Here is a 23,316-nt window from a genome sequence, read left to right as displayed (position 1 = left end):
CAGGAAAGCACATTATTTTTTTGTGCTGCAATGCATGCACTGCTTTTATTTTGTGCCTGAGAGATAATGCAGATCGTGCTTCATTGGTGTTTGTCACTGGGCTGCCGTACCTGTGTGGCTGTGAAGCAGAACAGGTATAGGGGGAGAAAGAAAAAGCCTCCGGTCCTCAACCGTCTTCCTCAGGCGAGCGGACTCTTAATCAGGTCACTGTGTCCATCCATCTTTATATTTTATCAGCCAGTGGCAATCAGAAGCTTTCTCATCATCTCGTCATCTTCACTAATGGGAAATTTTCACGCAGGATCTGGTCGTCGAAAGACCCATTAATTTTCAGCAGCATCCAGACATAGCTCACTAACCGAACTACCCCGCTGGTCTAGTTGGGTATTAAAACTGCATTTTTCACAGCAATTTGGATTTTTCTTCCATGTTTTATCCAGCACCCCTGAGGTCTCCTTTTTATTAGTTGGCTCCACTTGTACATTGGCTTGTCCTCTTGACATTGCGTCACATTGACTGCAAAGCTTTAAAGCTGATCTGTGCAGTATGACTCGCTTTTTGTGTGGTACTGGAATCTGGTGTTCTCTTTTAATATCTATCAAACCCTTGCCACCAGTTGTTCTAAGAAGCTCGCAATCACACGGCTGACTAACGCTGATGTGAAGTGCTTACAAACTGCTCCCACCTCATTCATATGAGGTAGTCATAGCAGGTAGCTTCCTATATAGGATTAGTCTTCATAACTGAAATAAGAAATGTCATCTGTCAAATGTCAGTGTCAAATGTCATCTGCTATGTGGACCATTCCTATCTTTGTCACATACTAAATGAGGGCCCTTTGCCAAATCTCTGTAGGCAGCCTCTGCATTCTAATGCTGTCTAGTGTCTACTCGTTTTGTTATCAGTTAGTGGACCCTTAATAGAACAAAAGAGTGGAAAAAATCCTTAATCTGTCCTTGCCAAGTCACCTTTTATTCTGAAACTTTCACACAGAAACGGATAAAAAGTCCCAACTCAATGCTTTTGAAAGGCAGCATTCAAAATAGCCCCCCTCACTTGCACTCCAATACTGTAGTTTGGCGACAATTCTAGTTGAAGGTGTGGTGCCAAAACCCACTTGATTCTAATTGGTGCTTGGTTTGTAGTGTTTGCCAGTGGGGGACCAAGATTAAGGACCCTCTTTTTCAAGGGTGCACCAGATACCTCTATTTTTTACCCCTGGCCAGCCATCATCCCAGGCTTAGTGGTGCAGCAACCAGTCCAACCTGTCAGGGCTTAAGCAATGTTCACAACCCCCTGCCTGCGAAAATAACCCTGCACTCCTGGTGCTTTTTGGCACTCTGGAGTTGGACAGGTAACCGGACCCCCTCCGCCAAAATGCCTCTGAGTTCATCTATCTGTCATTCGTCAGTGGTCCAGGTGCCACTCTTGAAGGGATGTCCAACACCTGACAGCTTGGCAGAGCGTGGCAATAATAAATATGTTTCTTTTTTTTCCCTCTGCCAAAATCGGATTATAGTTTTTGAATAATAAAATGTGCTCAGTTTGCCATGATGGCGGCCAACCCTAAAGCAAATTGTGCTCTTGATATGTAAATTGTAATGGTTCCTGGCTATAAAAGCCTCTGGCGGCTTTAATAAAGACTACCCAGAAAGTATGTACAGTACCACCGGCGACTAAGGGTTACTGTATTTCTATTTAGAGGAGGGATTCGCTGTAGTGTATACTGGATGCTTTTTATTAACCCTTGTTAACCACAGTGCTCTTTATACACTACTCCTACTTAACCTCCAAATGGCAGTTTTATGTCCAAAACGCTGAACACAAACTGGGTCTCTCTCTCCCCCTGACATGGGTCCCAGCGTGGGGTGGGTTGTATTTGGATTAGAAACTGCTCTGAGAGACTGTGGCACAGCTGGTGAATCAGTGCCAGTGCCACTCCATTGCAATCCAAAAACCCAAGGCTAAATAATGTCTGTATAGGAGGTGCCTTCCTTAAAGTGCTAAACACTGAGTTTGTGCTGCCCTCAAAATAGTGCTCAGATACATGGGTAGGCTGACGACCCGTGGTATCAAAATAGACTAGACGACCTAAAGCAGCAATTGGCATTACTTTTGACCTGCTAGCAAGAGGCTAGATAACACAGGGGCTAAATAACACTCTGCATCCAGCCACAAAAGTTGGTGACGGAAAATGGGGCTAGTAGTTCTCTTTCTCTCTGTCTCTCTTCCATCTGAATGTACTTGGTTTCTCTCTCCCTCTGTGTCTTCCTTTCAATATTTCCAATTTCTTTTCAATATCATGGACCTTGTTATTGCTTCTTTTAGTGCATGAGAATAATGTATTTCCAGCTAATCAACTACCTTAATGGTTTTATTAGGAATCTGTTGGCTTCAATTCAATTCCTTGTTGAAGCTACATTAATTCCATGATTTTATCCATTCCATTATTAAAAACATGATTGTGGGGAAGAAATTAATTGTGATAATCACAGCAACATTTTGCCATGAATTGTTTTTTAGATAATTTGACAGCGTCTTTATATTAACAAAAAATCAGCAAGATTTTATGATCACCTGCAAGTCCCATCTATATAGAGTATAGATGTATACAGAGTTGAACAAATAAACTAATTGACAGAGGTAACCACATCTGCTTAATTTCATCATGCACAAGTTTTGTTTTGTTTTGACCATTTCTGAACTGTTAAACTCTTTACTCCCATGCTTTGTGGGTGTGATCTTTTTGTGGCATCCTTACTATTCATAGGCCTACCTATACCACCAGTGAGTTTATGGTCAAATTACCAAGGCACAAAATATGTTACAACACAAAAATCTAAATAAATATGACAATAAAATATTAATAAATAATAAGTTGAATAATAAGTTGAATAAATTAACAACTATAACATCAATTTGTTCTCAAAGTGCGTCAGATTGATTGGTCAAAGCGAGGTCCTCCCAACATAATCTCAGAGCATCCTGTGGGAAACACTGCTACATGTCCATGGCTCAGCCATAAGTGCTTTGAGTAAATTGTGTTGTCAAACCAGCGTGGTTGAATAACTTTTAGGGAGGCACACGTAGACTTGATATGCACAGCTTCAGTGCTCTGTTATAGGAGAGTTTAGGGTCAACACATGGAGCACAGCATGGATTTGCTAACTCTCCCTTGAGACGAAAGTCTTCCATAATAGCCATTTGGGGACGAGTCATTGTCACTAATTGGCTAAAAATCTATGAATAGCACACTGGTGTTTTTTGTGACAAATCTTTTTGTGTGTGTGTGTCTGTGCGTGTACGCATGTGTGTGCCTGTGTTTTTGTATGTACAGTGTGGGTACTTGTGTGCTTCTGTGTCTGCGTGTGTGTAAAATGTGTTCATGTGAACTACAGTACATGCTTATCTGGTTTATATAGACCAGAAATACAGTACTTACACGCCTAGAATTTAAGAGGTTATGACAATACAGACGTGAAATGGTATAAATGACCTACAGTAAGCACATAACCCTGTGAGTGTGTTTGTGTGCCATTGTATGATAAATGTCAGTACCTTTCATCACTCAGACATCCGTGTGGTAGGTCTCATGCCTGTGAATTATTTAGCAACTTGCGTCTTAGAAATGTTCTGAATGATCCCATGGAACCCACTGGAAATTCCTTCTTTTTTGTGCCTCTTCCCACACTGCAACCGGATCCCGTTCTGTTACCAGTGGCTGCATTATTTAAAGCTTCTCATTTTATGAGTGACAGGCTTGTGGCACAGGGTCTGTCCACTTTCAGCCATTCTCTTTCTCTCTTTTCTTCCTTGCCATCCCTTCCAAAATGAGTGTATTCTCGTGATTTTGTTTCCTGCCATCCCTTCTAAAATGAGTGCATTCTCTCACTTTTCTTCCTTGCCATTAAAAAAAAAAAGTACTATGTGAAAATCCCTTTCAGCTCTTTCTCCTTAGACCTTGCTAAATAACTGCTTGTTGCTGTATTTTTTTTTTTTTTTCATTTTTCATTGTCATTGTTTATTTTGTTTTCATTACTGTAAATATACTTTTCACTTTATGGCGTGTGACTCTAAAAACAGAAGGATTTTTGTCTCGGTTCATTTTGAGCAAAACAAATAATATTTTTACACTCCCATTTCAGCGTTCCAAGGCCTCTCCTCTACATGGTAACCAGTTAGAGCATTATAGAATAGTTGATAACGTTCCTTTAAAAATGACATTGTCCTTACAAACTGATTTATGGCAGGTGACAAAATAGCCAAAGCTTTTCCTGCAAAACAAGCACATCAAGGCTAACTGTGAAAAGCACTGTGCCCTTCAGGCGTGGCCAGAGATTTAAAAGTAGACAAATAGCCTATATAATATGAGATTTTCAAAAATGTCTGCATGCCTAACTTCAGGCACAGACACTTTACATTCTTTAAGCCTTGTTAAAGCCTAACTTATGCACATTCTTATGCACATTACTATCAGCTGCTGTCATTGGTATGTTATTTCACACAATGTGTCAGTAATTTAGGCTACATATTTGGAAAAGGTGGACAGATATTATTGGACAGTGTCGGATAGGCTTGGCCAACTCATAATAGGCCTAGTCTATTATACAGGGGAGTCATCGATTCATAAAATCTGACTAAATTTAGCTAAAAAAATTGTCTGGGGAACACTGATATTCCAGGCCTATTGACTTAAAAATAATATTCAAATTGGAACAATACCGTTATTAACCAGTTGTCTAAAACTGAAAATACAATTTTAACAAGTGAAATTACATTCACCTAAATTTTCTTTGTGTCTGATTTTTTTATTTTTGTTCTTTGAACCATTTCTAATCCCTGCCTATGAGTACGGTATTTCAGAGACTCTTGTTCTACTTGTTTCTTTTCTAAGACTTTGTATGTGGGATTTGGAGTTCCCTTTGCTGCCTGTTTTGTGCACTGACTCCGGTCTCGCTGGCACATATCTAGATGACCATGTCAACATTGTGGCCTCTGCGGTGGTGGGAGTGACTGCAGCTGTGTCACATGTCACTTAGCCGCGCACGGTGCTGGTAACAGCTAGTGCCTTCTCGCCACAGTGGCATGCAGGCTCCCTCCGGGCGTAAGCCGACTGAACAGCCTCCCTGCCTAAGCAGCAGGCACGTTTAAAGGCTCCCTTCGTCCCGCAGGCTTCCCTCCTGCAAATTTCTATCTTATGAGCGCAGCAGAAAACACAATTACTCAGCAGCTTTCCCCAGACGCACACACACGGGCACTCTCTCATCTGCTGCTAGCGCCAGTGAGGCACCCTGTGCTGCTCCTCTTTTCCTGTTATTAGGATACTAATTTGTAAAGAGATTGAGATAGAGAGAGAGAGAGAGAGAGAGAGAGAGAGAGAGAGGCAGAGAGAGAGAGACTTTTTGTTCAGAAAGCTTTGGGCTTGGTATGATTATGGCTGTGTTTACAGAATTTATTTTACTTTAATGGGACAATGTCCATGGGAAGTCTCGGGCTGAACCATTAGGATGTTTATTTGTTATTCCATCATGATATTTCGTAATGACCCTTATTTCACTCATGAGGATCAGTTAGTTCAGATAGAAAATCCCCCAGGATAAAAGCAGACACTATAATATACATATTTACTCTATGCCAATGTTGCTGTTAAGTCAGTTGTTCCATTAGTGAAAGGAGAGAAGTGCTTCACACTCCGAGTATATAGCTGAATTCTTTATTGAGGCGATAACGTTTCGGCCAGTCTGGCCTTCCTCAGATCGCATAGTAACACTCAGATTCAACCCTTAGTCTTAGTCTTATAGAGGTAAAATAGGCCTACTTCATACACCTAACATAAATCCAATCAGCTCCAATCAAACTGATGTGATGACAGACATCAAGCGCCAGACTAGATTCTTAATCTAAATATACATATTATTATATTATTAACATGTTATCCTATTTTTACATAATATTCAAACATATTACAGAAATTCATCATACATCATTAAAACATCATAAATAACATTATTTGCAAATCCAATAAATATTTTAATATAGGTCTACATATTGTTATCATAAATATGTTTTACAAGTCAGATGTTCCCCTCTCTGTTAGGCAAAAGAGAATATTTGAAGAAACCTCAGAGCATCCATTATTTTATATTGCATTTAGTCTCAGCACAGGTCTGCCTTCAAAGGAGGCCAGAAATGCTAGTGTAAATATTTATCAGAATGATAATGTGAGTGCATCTAGATCTTGCTAGTGGCCCATTTGAACGGCTCAGGGGCAAGAACCTAGACCTTATATATGGTATACAAAAAATAATGCTAACACATAGATGTAATTACGAGATATGTATGTGTAATAATACACATATAAAACACATATAATGGATGTAATTATGAGGTATGCATGTGTAATAATACACATATAAAACACATATAATGGATGTAATTATGAGGTATGTATGTGTAATAATACACATATAAAACACATATAATGGATGTAATTATGAGGTATGTATGTGTAATAATACACATAAAACACATAAAATGGATGTAATTATGAGGTATGCATGTGTAGCATCTAGTGCCACAGTGTTGTTGTTCATTCACATCCAAAGTCAGGATAGATGGTAGCTGCTGTTAACACTGTAATCAATCGAGCCAGTTGCTGGAAAGCAGATAGCCGAGGCTTTGATGGGAAGAGGGGGACGTGTCTGTGTCCTTTCCCTGCGTCGGTCAGTCAGTCAGTGTCCTGCCCAGCCGGGCCTGATGAGCCTGATGTTGTCAGTGCTGGAGGCTTCCTTGCTGCTAGTGGAGCACCAGCTGTCTCGGTCCACAGCTGCCTGCCTGCCTGCCTGCCTGTCTGTCTGCCTGCCACAGCTTCCAGGTACCGTGTGGGACGTTGCGCAAGGCAGACAACCTAGGGTCTCCAAGGTCACACACAGCCTTTCTTTTTTTTCCCACCCAGGCCTGAAGTAGCTTAGCAGCAGCTCACCTCTGGGCCCGTATGCACTTTTAGTGCTCCATATTTATAGAGTTGGATCGTGAAAAGGGAAAGGAAGTGAAATGATAGTGACTGTTTGGGGTCAGAGAATCTCTCTCTCTCCCCCCATAAGCATTAATGTTAGTGAGTGACTCCCAGTTGTCCTGTAGACAGGGGCCGCGGTGAAGCGGCCGTGTAAAGAGGATAAATGGCACGCCTTGCACACATTACAACAGCATCTGTTTGATGAAGTGCAAACACAGCAGCCTCGCATCTGCCAGGACCTGTAGCTCAGACTAAAATCAGGTATTAATCAAGTCGCCCGACAAAATCTCAGAGAGGAGAAATCAATTTTTGTTTCCGTCCGAATGTATCGGGATATAAATCGCCCATGACTGCAATACATACGACTTGGCTGTGTACGTCAGAAGAATTAGGAGAGGAGGCAGATGCAACAATAGCAAATCTATTGTGTTTGTGAGGCCAACAAATGAAGATCTAATTATTTCACAGATTTAACTGCTGAATTGTCCTACTGTAAAGGACTTAAGGGGGAGAAAACACTCAGTGAAACAACAGAAAGCTGTAGGTGTATGTGGTCAGAAGATGGATTTACACTTGATGGATTTAAAGGTTATTCAGTGGGGGATCCTTGACCAGAGGTCTTAACTTTCATTTCTTGCTCTTTTTTTAAAATGTTATATTGTGGAAATAAGGGGGGGGGGGGCATGCTGTACATGTTCCTTGTGCTGATGAAAAGCCGTACCCAGCGAGAAATGAAGGGCAAATATGTTTTCAATTCTTGCATCCAGCTGGGAAGATGAAGTGTGAATGTCAAACTGACACCGTATATGTGGACTGACTGACAATATTCTGAGTCACTTTGTGGTTTAATAACAACCCTGGCATCTCTAGCACACATGTTTTCTTTGCATGTCACTGTTTGCTTTTTTTTTATGCTCGTCAGTTTTTCAGATTCAAGTCTGAAAAGCAAGTCAAGGTCAACATCTTGAGTCAGGTATCTTTGCATGCACTGGAATGTTTGCTCGGAACTCCACACTCAGTGTGTAACAGTATCATATACTGTACTGTAGATCATTCTCTTCATTCTGTATTTCAAGGACCTTGACTTATCAATTTTGGAGACTTGGAGACTTTCCGCAGTAGAAACTAATTGGCAGCTTTATGTAAAATGGGTATTAGAGTTAAGTTGAGACTGCCTTAAGAGGCTGGTTGTCTTAAATATTAGATATCTAAACGATTAGACTCAGTACCCAGGAAGGGAACACATTTATAGTATCTACTAAGTCTATGAAAAAGTAATTCACACTATGGGACCAGGTGAATTGTATTCTCCAGATCATGAATTTACAAAAGAGTGTATGATAGAAAAAAAGTGAGTGAAAATGCTCAATATTATCCCATTTGTACCTCCAGTCATGTGTACGTATAAGTCGTAATCATCTCTGTAGCATAGCGTCAGAAAAGCCAATGGAAGATGCACTGCTCATATTGACTATACTGCCTGATAATCTGTAGGTGTTGATTGTAAGGTGGTGAGTGTTGCAAGGTAAGCTTTGCACGATATCTTTGTTCTCACGGGGCAATGAGCCTGGTGGAGGGGTGGAGGGGGGCAATTGAATCCAGTGGCTTGGTGTGAACGACAAGTAGCTGAAATCAGCATTTTGTTCGCACACAATCGAGAGGGGGAAGTGGAGGCAGATGAGAAGCCTGATGAGGCAGGTAGGTCCGTATGAGGATCAGGATCGCAAGGCCTATATGGGAAAATGGAAGTTACCTCTGATGGTGGCCTACCTGGTCCATACCAACCTGACTCCCAGGATGCAGACCAGATATGCTGGTTTTCCTCGAATGTGCTAGTGGGTCTACTTTGGACCTGATCAAAAATGAATGAATGTGTCCTGTGTGAGTTCTGATTTCTCATTACATTTTTTTCTTTGTTTGCTGATAATAACCTCGAACTCCTGTATATATATTTCTTTTATGTGCTGGAATTTAGATTCGGTCCAACACCCAAACAATCTCGGCAACTGGCAGGACTCGATCAGAGTTATTTCTCACACTGCAAGGATTTGTGATAGCACACGTCTGACTGCACTCTCTCTCTCTTCTTCATCCTTCTTTCTCTCCCTCCATTCCTCCCTCTCTCTCTCCCTTACTATTTCTTTCTTTCTCTCCTTCCACCTCTCTCTCTAGCTCTCTCTCTTTCTTTTTCTCCTTCCACCTCTCTCTCTAGCTCTCTCTCTTTCTTTTTCTCCTTCCACCTCTCTCTCTAGCTCTCTCTTCTTTTTCTCCTTCCACCTCTCTCTCTAGCTCTCTCTCTTTCTTTCTCTCCTTCCACCTCTCTCTCTAGCTCTCTTTCTTTTTCTCCTTCCACCTCTCTCTCTAGCTCTCTCTCTTTCTTTTTCTCCTTCCACCTCTCTCTCTAGCTCTCTCTCTTTCTTTTTCTCTTCCGTCTTTCCATCATCTTCCCTCTTCCCCCCTCCTGAATGTTCACACTATTCACAGGACTCGGTGATTACGCTGCCAGATTTCATGCATGCATTCCGCTGCTGCTAGAAATATGAGCGACATCAGCTCACTGGACACATACAGTTTGCCCTGCTCATGTGCCCATTAACCTCATAACCTCGGGTTTCTGGGAAAAACAAGATAGCATTGCCCCCACTGCACTGTCTGAATGACGAAATGCATACAGAGGTTAAAAACAAGGTTATTTGTATCCGAACCATGAAACGATCACACCCTCTCCCCATGCCATGAGCGTCTCTTTTTTTTACGGTATATCCTTTCTGCAACATGTGTTCGATACACTGACACTTGTGAGGGAGGCAAGAGAAGGAGAGGGATTGGTGTGAGAGTGATGCATGCCATATTGACATCTAATCTGATTGTTGTTTGGCTGTCGCCTGTTTTTTTTTTTTTTTTTTTTTTTTGCGTCCGGAGATTACAGGCCCGGCCAGCTGTGAAAATCCAGACAGCAACAAAGGATTGCCACATCATTTGCTGCTTGAAGCAACTAGGCTAGCAGCAGCCACAGAAACAGCAGCTTTCCACGATTAATTGTGCCTCCTCTTCCCTCGAGAGCAAGGACCCAGAGTTTGGCTCCTCTGTGTCCCCGATACACCAAAAAAAGATAATATTAATTAAAAAGCCTGTTTTGTTTGTTAGTCTCGTCATGGCAGGCGTCAGGCTGTTAGGCAGGCCAAGTTTGAAATGGCCTTGTCACATGCTTGGGCTGTTGTGTTGGACTAACTGCGGCAACAGCTTGCTTATTAACTAGCCATCAGAGGGATGGCAAAGAAACACACACACACACACACATTACTGACATGAAAGTGTTTTCTCAGTTTCCGTGCTTTCCTGTGGCATTTGAACATTTTGTTTTTCAAAGGCGCTAGGAAACGGATCATTTTTTCACTCTTTTACAGGAGTGGCGATTGCTTCCCTTCCTGCACAAATACACTGATGTGATATGCAATGCAAAGGAACATACATGAACTGATATCAACCGGTATAAGAACAGAGAACCATGCGCTCTTCGATTTTTCACCGGATTCACTGGATTTCAGCTGGCACAGAATACAGAAAAAACATACAAAACAAACACGATTGAAACTAACCATCACAAATCCTATACCAAAACAAGCAATGTGTTTTTTGCGCAGTTCCACAGCACGCACAAATAGAAACTGTGTTCAACTACACCTGGAAAGATGTTAGTTGGGAGAATTCAGCGTCCAACAGTATTACTGTCTGTTTTATGGGAGTGCTAGCACGTACTGTAAGAGCATAAGAGTCAAGCCAAATGTAGCACTGGTTGTTTTCCTGTGGAAATGGCCCTTACTGGCACTGAAGAAGTCTTTATCTGGAGAAGGTGGCTCTGCAAAGGAAAGGGGAAAAAACACAAGGCTACATGTATACCCAGCTCCATAAAATCTCTGTAAATGTTACATTTACATTAGTTACACTAGTAACATTTCCTTAAAATGATGCTTACTTCAATGACAGCAGAAAGCATATACAACCATATACAGTATGATATTTAGAAATGTTATAATAAAGATAAAACAGTAAATTAGAAAATAAAAGGGGGCAAGCAGATGTACAATCCTGTAAGCAACCTCAGCTGCCCTTGTTCAGTCTGACAGTAGTTTCTTCCAAAAAACATAGGGTAGACTAAGCAGTAATCTGATATATAATGTATGGCTGTTGTGTATATACAATATGTATATGGTATACATTAGTTTGGTTCCAGTAAGAGATGGTTCACAGTGAGAGGAATGTCCAGTTATTAATAATTAACTCATAACTTATAGATCAGGTCCCAGTTAATTTTAAAAAGCCCATTTTCATTCCAGTTGCTAGTTGCTCCACTAGTGTTGCATTATACCATTCAGTTCTGCAATCATGTGTGAATGTTGCAGCTGTGTAGAATCAGAATGCAGTAGTGATGTCAATGCTGAATAGTGTTGCATCAAAGATCCTCTAGCTTAATGATCCATCCCTGGTTGCATACTCTTTAAAGTTCTATAAATTTAGTTTTGGTGTTAAACCTGCTGCGGTAATTGCTTTAAAAACCTTCAGTCATGTTTAGTACCTAAATTAGTTGTGTAATTTCACAGCGGCTGGAATAGCCTTAGTGTTAGCACTGGCCAATGGCAGTGTTTTATACTCAGTCATGTCTACCCATTTTAGCTGCTGCTTCTGGCTGCGGTAAGAAGCATCTCTCAGCAGGAGAGCTGGAACATAATTGTTTCTGAGCTTCGGCAGGAAATGTTTCATTTCTTCTTTCGGGATTGTCTGTCGGCCAGCTGTGTGTGTGTGTGTGTGTGTTTTCTCTGTCTTTGGTGTTTGTGTTTGATAATACAGTTCATTGTATATTTATATTTTTAAATAAACCAGTATGACATTGGTGTTGTCTTGAATCTTGCCAGTCCATCCCTTCAGCAGTGTGACAGCTTTGGCACATGTAAAAGTGATGGGATTGGCATGAAACTGCTGCATGACATCCCCAGGTCCTGTCATTGGAAGCGTTCGTGGTGCTTGTCTTTGGCTCCTCAGGTCCCCTCAAAATAAAAATAGTCAACATTGTGTCATTTTGACAACAGCTGACCACTATGCAGTTTGGAGGCTTTTACAGTCATTTCAAACAGGTTATTATGAGAAACTGGTCAAATGTGTGGGAAATGGCACCACACACACCGCATGTGCAATGTCACATATGTGTGTTTGTCGTGCTAGCATCATCTCAGTCCTGAGATGTTTCTCCGAACAGTGGCATCTGAGGTGTGGATGGCAGCCCCAATGTGCCGCATCCTGAATCAAGCCAAAACAAAGGCTTACAAACATACGCCTGGCTAATGACTACCCTAGATTATTATCACTTCTCCTGTAGCAGTTGCTTTCTTCCCATTCATCATCTGAACATCAGGCTGTTTTTTTTTTTTTTTTCACTGTCGTCATGTGAAGACAATAACAACACAAAAACAAGCAACACTGAGCGCTCTCGGGCTGCCCTGACCCCCGGAGTCAACCAGCAACTCAATAACAGGTGTCAGTTTCTCGCTCGCTTGTCGCTGGACTCTTTTTAAAAAAAAATAAATAAAAAGCTTCTCCATTTTCCACAGTCATCTGCCACGCTGTAAATTAAGTGTCATCGAGTTCAAAAAGTGTGAACCTTATCCTTGAAATGCCAGTCCTCTCCTTTTTCTCCCACGTTTCTCTCTTCTCGTCTGCTCACTTTCTTTTCCACCTCTCTTTTTTCCCCTGTCCTTTCTGCCGTTTTTTGACACTCAAGTTCCTGCGTATGAAATATACCACCAGGCTGGGAGCATAAATCTGCCTTAAGTGCAGCCACTGGTACATGCCTATTCATCACCTCCTTAAGTAGAACACAAAGCATGCCAGCATAGGTCTTCCGCAGTTACACATGCAGAAAAAGAGGGATGACGAAGCCGTCAGATGCTTCCGTCTTTCATTACGACGGCAACATAATGCCGGTTTGAGAAGTGTGTGTGTGTGTGTCTCTGTGTCTGTGTGCAGTGTGTGTGGGTGTGTGTCCTTCTCCTCTGCTGTTGGGTTTTGCGGCAAGGATGTGTTTGTCTTCTTGGCGTGCTGCAACAGAGCACTTATTAATAGTCTGGTCAAATCTAATTGATGTGACACGAGGAATTCTCACAGCTGTCTGGGCCATGTTATCTTTCTTTTCCACCAGTGCCCTTGTGGGAAATCAGAGGCGAGTTAAAAACAAGTTAAGACTTCATAATTAGTTTGTTGAAGGCTTGCGGAGGCAAGGGCACTTGAAACGAGGTGTGAAGGAGCGGCATAGCCCAGCCCCAGCCCAGGTTCCAGATATCGCCCTCAACCATTTTCATTGTGTAACCCGATTGATTTTTCGTGGCATAAATAAAACGGCAGAGAAACATTATGGATTGATGTGCTTTGAAAGCCCACACCTTTGCAGTCTCTCCTCTGGGTTTTACTTGTTTTCAAGCGTTCAAAGGCAGGGCCCAGTTGAATAAATAAATCCAGGCAGCAGACACTTGCATTAATTAAACTGATGGATCATATAGCAGCCAGGCCGCAAAATTAGTTCCATGCATTGGATATATGCGATATTAGAACAAGTTTCTCTCATTTGGCGTGCTCGTGGAACGCACGGGAGCCCTGTAGCGTCGGTAAATTGGAAAGCAATTTGTGTGGAAATGTCATTTGTGACTTTTGTCTGTGCTATCGGTGCAAACGCACTCCCAGAGACTCATGGCTGTAAGCAGTAGCCTGCGAGGCGCTGTGAGTCTCATCATAATAACAATTAATAAATGCATTAATTTGCCTTTCACAGAATGGTCTTGGAGATCCGCATGGCTGTGCTCTATTACTGGCATCGTAAAGTACATTCATCTTCGGCACAGTTTGCATTTTAAATCCATCAAACTGACCCAAAATGGACGATCATAAAATGCTCTTGTCCCTCAGGTTTGTTTACGAGAGTTGCATCTCGCATCTGCGGCTTCTCCTGAGGAGTTCGGTGTCTAAATATATCAGCCTTGTCTTCAGATCACCACAGCGGTGCTTCTCTTATGCATGACATGCCCGGTCAGGCTGTCAATACCGACTTGTCAATTATGCCAACCCACCCCGTATCCATTTAGAAACCCTCTCTTTATTCTTTGATAAAAGTAAAAAAGGGACCTTTCGTTTTATATTTAGGGTTGTCTTATTCAGAGATTGGATCTAGCAGTGCTTATATAAATGTGCCATGTCTGTAATTTTCACTTCACAGAGAGCAAGAGAGAGAGAGAGAGAGGGAGAAAGGAGAGAGGGCGAAAGAGAAAAAGAGAGAGAGACAGACAGAGTTAACATCATATTGCAGAGACTACCAGTCTAGCTTCAGGAGTGGCGAGGAACAAGGATGGCTTAGCAACATTCGAAATGAGCTTGTCTCCAGGAACAAGCTGGTGGGTGTTCATCAAAATGGGAAATCAAGACACCTAATGGGCACCCCACAGTGGGGCAGAATTAGTGGGAATAACCTCAGTCAAGACAGCTTATAGGCATTAAAGGAACAGGCCTCAGAGGGCTCAGACCTCCACAGGGTAGGGAAGGGTAGACTGGGGAGGGGCATGGGGTAAGAACGTGGGTGGGGATCGGCAGTTGGGGAGTGGTGGGCTATTGATGGGAGGGGGATCCACATCCCGTGAGCTCCTACCAAGATGCCACCAGAATCTGAAAGAATTAATGTTTTAAAAATGAAATTCAATTTGCATGTGTGGGGTTATGCCTCCGGCAATGCCAGGGTTGTGTCAGTGACTAGAGGGTTATATCATTTGATTTTTCTCATCATTGTGGCGGTTATTTTATTAATATTCATTTGCATGGTAATTAGGAATCGTCATCTATTCAGATGTTTACACCCCTAAACTCATTAGTACTAAGGTTGGTGCCATTATTTTTTTAGAACAAGACTGTTTACTACATTATATTGTATGTACTTTACTTTACTGACAGGGGAGCATACTGAAGATTTGCATTGTAGAAACGGGGCAAACAGCTTTAAATTTTACATGGGTTGTTAATGGTCCTTTAATAGCTCTTGATATATAGAAGGAAGGAAATGGGATTCTCTTATTGATCCTTTGGAGGTGTTGTTCAAAGCCATTTGCTGGGAAGAGATTAATCAATTAACTCCAGTTCACTATTATCCTTTTAAAGCATTAAGCATAAAGCAAAAAAAATTGTATGAGCCTGAACCTTTTGTTCAGAGGGTTGCCATTTGGCTCTCAGCTGCGTTTGATCGGTAGCAGAACAATTAAAAGAAATAAATAAAAGAGAAACTCAGATGGTTACAAACAGTTTACAAATGAATGCATTTGACATGATTTGCACTTGGAACAAAGTTCAGCAGTATGTTTTTGTGCTCTGCTTGTTAAATTTTGCTATCTCTTTTTTACCTCTTGACCTTTGTTCTGTGGCACTTTGTGCCCGAGGATGCCTCTTTTGCCTAAGCCGACGGATTAGCACAGAGGGTTGGTTAGCATGTTCCTGTGCAAGCTAATGACCCTCTCATGGCACGGCCAGGCAGCAGAGGCTAACACGCATGCATACTTCACAGCGCGAGGCTTGGGGAAAAGCGCGGCGCCAGAGAGTGAGCCAAAGGCCAACGCCTGGAGCCGCCTCGCAGCCCTTAACCAGAGCCAGACCCGCGTGTGTGTGTGTGTGTAACAGGCCATGGTAAATTTTACAACAGCAGGCCCAGGGTTGTACTCTGCTTCTGTGCATTCCCAGCTCATGTTTAATATGTATTCATTTCACCTTTAAATCAGGAAGTGTTTATTTATACAGTATATATATTTATATTTTTCAGGCCCAAAGTGCAACATAAAGCACTTAATGCACATGAATTGAGACATAAAACATTGCAGAAAACACAAGTTAAATTAGTTCATTGGTTAAATGTAACCAGCTGAAATGTCCATGGGCAATGAGGGTGAATCCCTTGGCATGAACAGCACACAGCATGGTGTCATTTAAGAGTAGCAACTGGTTTGTCCATTGTGTTGTTTTTGTAATGCATGGCAGTAGTCAGAACAAGAATAGAGGTGTCACCAGTTTTGCTAGAGCATTATATCTACCAAAAGTCTGACTTATGGAAACAAATACACAAACAGAAAAACTAACTCAATAGCAGACATGTATTGTTGATGATTAACGCCTAAGGCATGACTTGCTTCAGCTGTGCATAGGCAGTGAAATTGAACTTATTTTCTCTCATCTTCCTAATGGCCCATACAAAAGTCTAACACCCAATTAGTCAACTAGACAGTTCTGGGGTACAGACTTGCAATGGTCTTGCAACAGGAGAGGCAAGCAAGGGAGCACATTAAGAAGACTTTGATTGCCGTGGTTGTCTCAAATTATTTCTAATTCGTCAGTTGCCCATTGAGAGAGTTCAGTATGCCACGGAAAAAAAAGTAATTAGTATTAATTTCGAGTATGATGGAAAAAAATCAGCAGGGGTATATTTAGGGAAATGTAGCCTCTTTTTTCTGCTTGCTAACAGCATCCAAAGGGGCGGACATGCACTGGGCAGTGTGTTATGCGGAATAAAGGTATCAAGTGCATTGCGGAAAGGTCAGTTGTAAGTGTGTCTCTGAACAAACACTTGTGATTAGTCGAATGCACCTCCACGGTATCGAACTGGCCGGCTACAGTTGGCTTGATATATAGTTTTCCAGGACCTCCTGAAGAGGTCAACGCTGCCATACTTTGTCTAGATGAGAAACGAGCCCCATCTCAAGTGCTATTTAGCAGCATTTTTCCTCTGCCCCCGAAACGGTTTCTAATGGCCTGTGGTGGAGAGGAACGCGATAGCGGCTAATATTAATGGAGAATATTTGACACATTTTTCAGATATTGTTTCAGCCGACGAGATTAATCATTATTCACAAGTGGAGGGACGTTCCATAGAATGTTAACAAAGGCACCGGAAGGTTCTTTTGCTCACCAAAGCAAAGCAAAAAAAAAAAAGTGTTGCTCCAGAGGGCATTTAGAACGGCTGCTGCCTGACATGAAGGATTCCGTGTGCTCAGATTAATGCAGATCTCAACCTGTAGCAGGGCACATCTATCCATCCAGCTCCGTGGAGTAATAAGAGTCCCTTTAGTGAAATGCAAATGAAGCAAAAAGAGGTGCTTTGATAATGCAGATGGGGCTGAAGATCTTGTGAATCGGCCCTTGCATGGGCCATTGTCATGAATTAATGAACATAGCAAAAAAAAGGAACCTGTCAAAAGGGCATCAATACAAACAGCAGTGTTTAAAGTATCTATATAAACAGTTAAACAATGTCTTTCTCTCTCTCTTCCCCTCTCATCCTTTCTCCATCTTATCCCATCCCTCTCTCTCTCTCTCTCTCTCTCTCTCTCTCTCTCTCTGTCTTGGCTGCTTAAGATTCCATTGTGCTCACTATAGAGGAAAGATATGAGTGAATGAACACTTTCGCTGAACCTCTTCGGACATGGAAGAGATGGATTCCAAACCGTACCAGCCACTGTCGAAGGCCCGCCATGAGATGGAAATGGCCTACACCAGCTCGTCAGACGAGAGCGAGGACGGCCGCCGCAGGGCGAAGTCGTACACGTCCAGAGAAACGCTCCCGGACTATGGCCAGGAACTCAGGCTGAACTACAACAGCCACAGCAAGAGGCAGACTACATTCAGCGAAACAACTCAAGGTGTGTGCTGACAGTGTATTTCATTTGTTTTTCGTTTTTTTTATTCTTTTATTTATTTTTATATTGTTTATTTTATTTATTATTTGGCTCAAAATGGCTGCCACAAAGACAACATAATCTAAAAATGAACATTATTGAGGTGTGATGGAAGAATTTTAGTTCTTTCCCGAGGTCATTTTTTTTCCACGCTCTGAAAATGGGTCAGCCTCAAACCTTATTGGCCTCAGATCTAATGGAAATGGAGAGGTAGTTAGAGAGAGACTGACAGAGAGAGTGAGTGAGAGAGAGTATAAAGGGAGAGAGAGAGGAAAAACAGAGGGAGAAACAGTGCTAAACTGAGATGGAGGAAAAGTGGGAAAGGGCCTCCATTAGGTTTTGATGGATGTTGTTCTTGTGGGTCTCGTCCAGTAAACCCAGAGATCACTGATTAGCAGTGGTGAAGTGGGGGCAGTGTTAGGAGTTTGATCAATAGATAGCCTCTCACATCCGTTCCCTTACAGTTCCCCAGCATGCGAACACCCTTAGCTCGGCATCTTTAATGCTGTGCATCATCAGGCATTACATTATGTGCTTGTATGGCTACATCAGGACGGAGTTCAGGCCACAGATCAGAGAGTGCACTGACTCCATGCTCTAGAGTGGTAATTACCTATGACAACAGAACGCTGAAGCTGTAAGTTTAGTTTCTGTTGTTCTCCTGTTTGTACTTTCATGAAGCAATGTTCTAAATAAAACAAGAACCCACGCTGCTACAAATGCGGCTAGGGAAGGGAAAAAAATGTAATAGAAAACAAAGGAGAAAGTTAAAGGAAAAGAGTTATGAAGAGATTTCAGGCAGCGATAAACATCCCATTTGTAATACTTTCTAACGCGTAACTGAAACTGAAAGAGGGAAAAAAAATCAACCAGAAAAAATTCAGCAGTGTGGAAAGGCATGACTGAAATGTATTTGACATTTCATTTTATCTTGGGTGAAAAATACTTTTTCCCCTTTGCAAGTAAATATTCATAGATGTTGATCTGTTCCTCAGGCAGAAGCCAGCGTACCAAACGTGTGGGAGGGCCCGGAACGAGCCGCATGTTTTTTTTACAAGAACGCCATGGACTGCTTTTCAAAGATCCTGTCTTTCCCTTAGTTCCTTGCATACAACATTGTCTTCATCTGAGGCAGTAAAACGGTGCAGCCTGAGCTTGTGAACAGCAGCACTGTGAGAGATGATTGCTCGTTAGTCCAGTAGCGTCTCATCACAATGGCAACCATCATAATGAGACGTGCCTTTTGGTCTTCTCACTGCGCCTCAGCCAGATTCAATGCCCGCTCGTTTGGTTAGGAGGACCCACATTTTTTAAAAGCACGTACTACAGATCCATCCTTGCGTTGCCACCCTCCTTGCACGCTAGCCTCAGCCCCCGCTACAGTTGGGATGGGCACACCGTGCCTGGCCGAGCTTCACACTCTGCTAAGCTTCATCCCGGCATTTAAAAGGATGAATTATGAATAGGGCCGGGGCTAACGTGCTATTTTAGCGCTTTTCCCTGACACGCGGCTCCGAGCCGTCAGGGTTCAGGAGCCTCGCTGCCGAAGACAGATGTTGCGGACATCACTTCATTTCCACCAGCTGACCCGGTGCTTCCCAGGGTCGGCGAGTGTCGTGGTGCGCTCTTAAATCCTAATTCAGGGACACAGGCGGGGGGAGGGGAGGAGGGGTGTGGGGTGGAGGCTGTAGAGTCCAGTGAGCAGTAGGAGAAAATGTATGGATGCTTGGCGCTTTTATATCAAAGTGTGCTGAGATATCTGCAGTGTTATGGCTCGAGGAGGTCTTTTTTGATGCAGAGCTTTTTTATATTATTTTATTATTTTCTTAAAGAAACACAGAGCAGGAATATAGTTATGTGTGCGCGCACATACAGAACTCGACTCCTTCAGGCCAGTGACCAGTCATTTGAAGTGCTTGCAAATGGACGGGTCAATGATTTATTTGTGATGGCAGTGCATAAGCACTGGTGTTGCTTTGAAATATTAAAGCTCTCTGTGTTTCCATTCCACTGATCTTGACCAACACAAAAATACAGAGAGAGAGGAAAAGAAAGGAGAAAGGGTCAGAGGGAGACGATATGAGAAACAGAGACAGTTTCTAATCAGAATGGGCTCAAAATGTCTTCTTCATATATTTACCAAATTAAACATCTCCTTCATAGTTGGATCAACAAAAGAGTTATTTTCCCCCCAAACACTAATTAATATAATCACATTTTAGAAGTGTTTCAAAAAGACACTGAATACAAATAAAGATATTTTGGCAAAGTCAGGGCTTGAAGTTTTGACAACAGTGAACAATATTGCTATAATGATTATATAAGAAGTAACAACTGATTGTCATTGAATAATGACATGAGTTTTGTATACACAGTTTAACATTACAAGCCTTTACAAATGTTTTTTTCATTATTCCTTTTCACTTTTGTTAATCATTGCATCATTTGTTTTCCCTTTATCTCAAAAGCACTCACTGCTTGAAAGTGTCATATGAATAAATCCTATTATTATTATTATTATTGTTATTATTATTGTTGTTGCTGTTGCTGTTGTTCACCCTAATCCCCCTTCTGTACCCGATGCAGAAATTGACTTTGCCAAGACACAGCCCCAGATGCTGGGCTCCAGCTACCAGGAGGAACTGTGCCCGGGCCCCCAGCTGGGCTACTCCCTGGGCATGGGCTCGGACGTGGAGGAGGACGAGGTCGAGGGTGACCCCTCGCCCAGCCACGCTCTCCACCTCTGGATGCAGGAAGTGAAGTCGGAGCAGAGCTCCTGCCTCTCCAGCCGTGCCAACTCCGTGCTGTCGCTGACCGACACCGAGCAGGAGCGCAAGTCCGACGCTGAGAACGGTGAGTGAGCGAGTGAGTTTGTGAGTGAGTGTGTGAGTCGCAGGCTTGCTTGTCCTTCTTGTCATCGCAGTTATCTCATCCACCTCTGAGGCAGAGCGCCTCAAATGTGCTTGCCTGATGCATTGCTATGATATTCCACCACCAAAGCAAAACGTCCATAGAATTAATTCAGAAAAATTAACACATAGGGGATGGCGAGAACAGCAAGGTTTCTATCAGTTGATGCTGTGTTCTCTTTGTCAATGCGGTTGTCTAAGTTTTGAGACAGAACCTCTCAGATAGACCTGTGAAACATTAGCCATGCAATGGAACATAGCATTAACAAAGGGAGAAAGACACATAGGGGACATGCAAGAGATACTGTAGAGCCATAGTATCCATTTAATAAATGCAAAATAAATTAATAGAATATTTGAGCTGAATACCAATCATACAACTCGCCATCTCGGTTGCAGTGTCATGGGTGTGTCTTAAGGTCTTGACTCACAAGGTCCTCTAATGATGTTTTTCTCCTGGCGTTGTGAGGTGAAAGCTATATGACTCATTTAACTCATATCTTATTGGCGATGCAGAAATGTCACCATGTACAGTACAGTGTGCCAGGGCTGTTTTGTATGCATGGTCATGCTTTCCATGAGGGGAAAGGGAAACCCTTAGTGCCTGCAGCATTAGAAGTGTGTGGTTTCATGGGGGAAATCAGTTAATTTATGGCCCGGACATATAGAGAGGCGGTGCTGATGCTGCCGTTCCCTCCATGCCATTGCCATGGTGCCATCTCCAGGCACTCCAGGTGTGTAGCGGATGGAGTCGGGGTTTTTTTTTCCTCGCTATTTTTTCCTCCCAAGCTGCTCTGGCATATATTTAATTGAGGCTGCTGATAGCTAGATCTCAGTGTCTACAAAAGTAGGCTAGAGTCAACAGCGCGGAGATTGCTTCAGCAAGACATTGAGGCTCTCTCCGTTGTGGTCACGTTTCTCGCCGGCAGTGCGCTGTAGCTTTTAAAAAGCGGAGTCCTGGCGACCGTGTCCAAGTCTCTCTCATCTCCCATCCTCATCCTTCTCCCCTCACTTTCCCTGCAAGCAGCAACGGCAGGAGTATACTGTACCTCTGCTCAGAGTCCACCTAATTCTCTCTCTCCCTCTCTGCATTGCATTCAGTGTGTGTGAGAGGGAGTGTATCTGTGTATCTCTCTGTATGTGTGTGTGTGTGTGTGTGTGTGTGTGTGTGTGTGTGTGTGTGTGTTTGTGTGTGTGTGTGTGTGTGTGTGTGTGTGTGTGTGTTAGAGAGAGAGTGTGCGTGTGTGTGTGTGTGTATTTGTCTGTGAGTATGTTTGTGAGTGAGTGAGCGAGCTTATCCATGTGCATGTGAGTAAATGTGAGGGTGTGTGTGTGTGTGTGTGTGTGTGTGTGTGTGTGTGTGTGTGTGAGAGAGAGAGAGATTTTGAGCTGGGTAATTCAACAGGGGTTGGCACACATCACGCCTGTCAGGGCTGAGTGGCCGCTCTTGAGCAGGGCCAGCTGAGGCCTCGACTTGGTATTGGCAGGTAATCGAGCACCAGGTGAGTTGAGATTTTTCTCACAGATGCACACACACACACACACACACACACACACACATATACATATTCACACACACACACACACACACACACACACACACACACACACACACACACAAGCACATACATGTAGGTGCATACGCATAGGTACCCTTGACACATACATGTGCACGTAGGCACATTTGGTTGAATACACACACACACACACACACACACACACACACACACACACACACACAGTAAGACACAAGGCTAGGAGTTAATCCTCCCCACACATTAATGGAAAGTCAATGCTGGGTGCGTGAGAGCCATTCTCCCGTGAAGGCTCGATCCATCTGGATGCTGCATTATCCTGTGAAAGGAGTTGCATAATTAACGCCACCACTGAGCCTAAGTGTGATATTCTGTCTTGGAGACAAAAAGCCCACAAGACCTCACCTGCGACCCAGCGTAGTGGAAAGATCTGAAACTGACAAGTGTGTGTGTGTGTGTGTGGGTGTGTGTTTCCATGTCTGCGTGTGGGCAGGGCTGGATGTGCATATGTGATTCACTTAGCATGACTGTATGTGAATGTGCGTGCGTGCGTGTGTGTGTGTGTGTGTGTGGGGGGGTGGTGGGGGTATGTGTGTTTCCATGTCTGTGTGTGGGCAGGACTGGATGTGCATATGTAATTCACTTAGCATGACTGTATGTGAATGTGTGTGCGTGCGTGTGTGTGTGTGTGTGGGTGTGTGAATATGTGTGTGTGTGTCTGTGCGGACATACGGACATATGAGTGTTTGTATTTTGTATTCACATGCCGATCTTTGGTTCTGTGTGAGTGTGTGTGTGCGTGTGTGTGTGTGGGTGTGTGTGTGTCTGTGTGCAGAGACGTGCACAGGAATTTTGAGGGGCAGTTGCTCTGACCTGAAAAAAAAAACTCACGGCTATATGCAGGACTGAGAATAACAGCGTCTTTTAAAAAATATATTCACAAAGAAGTAAAACACTGAAATACAGCACTCAATCACCTTAACTTAACATTATTATTTTCATGCCCACTAGTGGTATTTATGTTCTGCTCAGGCAAGATCTTTGAAATTACCTTTAAAATAGCCTATGTTTTTTTAGATTACAATTATTTAGCATGCAGCTCTCTGCAG

The 23,316-nt window shown here is 42.8% G+C and overlaps 1 protein-coding gene across 1 annotated transcript in view; it reads left to right on the top strand.

Moving 5' to 3' along the window:
• The window catches only part of LOC125286290 (teneurin-1-like), a 200,747-nt gene that overhangs the window by 3,417 nt on the left and 174,014 nt on the right, over positions 1-23,316 (top strand). The window contains exons 2-3 of the mRNA XM_048231227.1: positions 17,444-17,727; positions 20,350-20,616. Of these exons, the coding sequence (XP_048087184.1) occupies positions 17,511-17,727; positions 20,350-20,616 (484 nt within the window). The 5' untranslated portion in view covers positions 17,444-17,510. The remainder of the gene's footprint in view (positions 1-17,443; positions 17,728-20,349; positions 20,617-23,316) is intronic.

Source organism: Alosa alosa, chromosome 21, assembly GCF_017589495.1.
Source record: "Alosa alosa isolate M-15738 ecotype Scorff River chromosome 21, AALO_Geno_1.1, whole genome shotgun sequence".
Lineage (NCBI taxonomy): Eukaryota > Metazoa > Chordata > Actinopteri > Clupeiformes > Clupeidae > Alosa > Alosa alosa.
The sequence above is the reverse complement of the archived record's forward strand: the minus strand, read 5'-3'. Positions and strand labels throughout refer to the sequence as shown.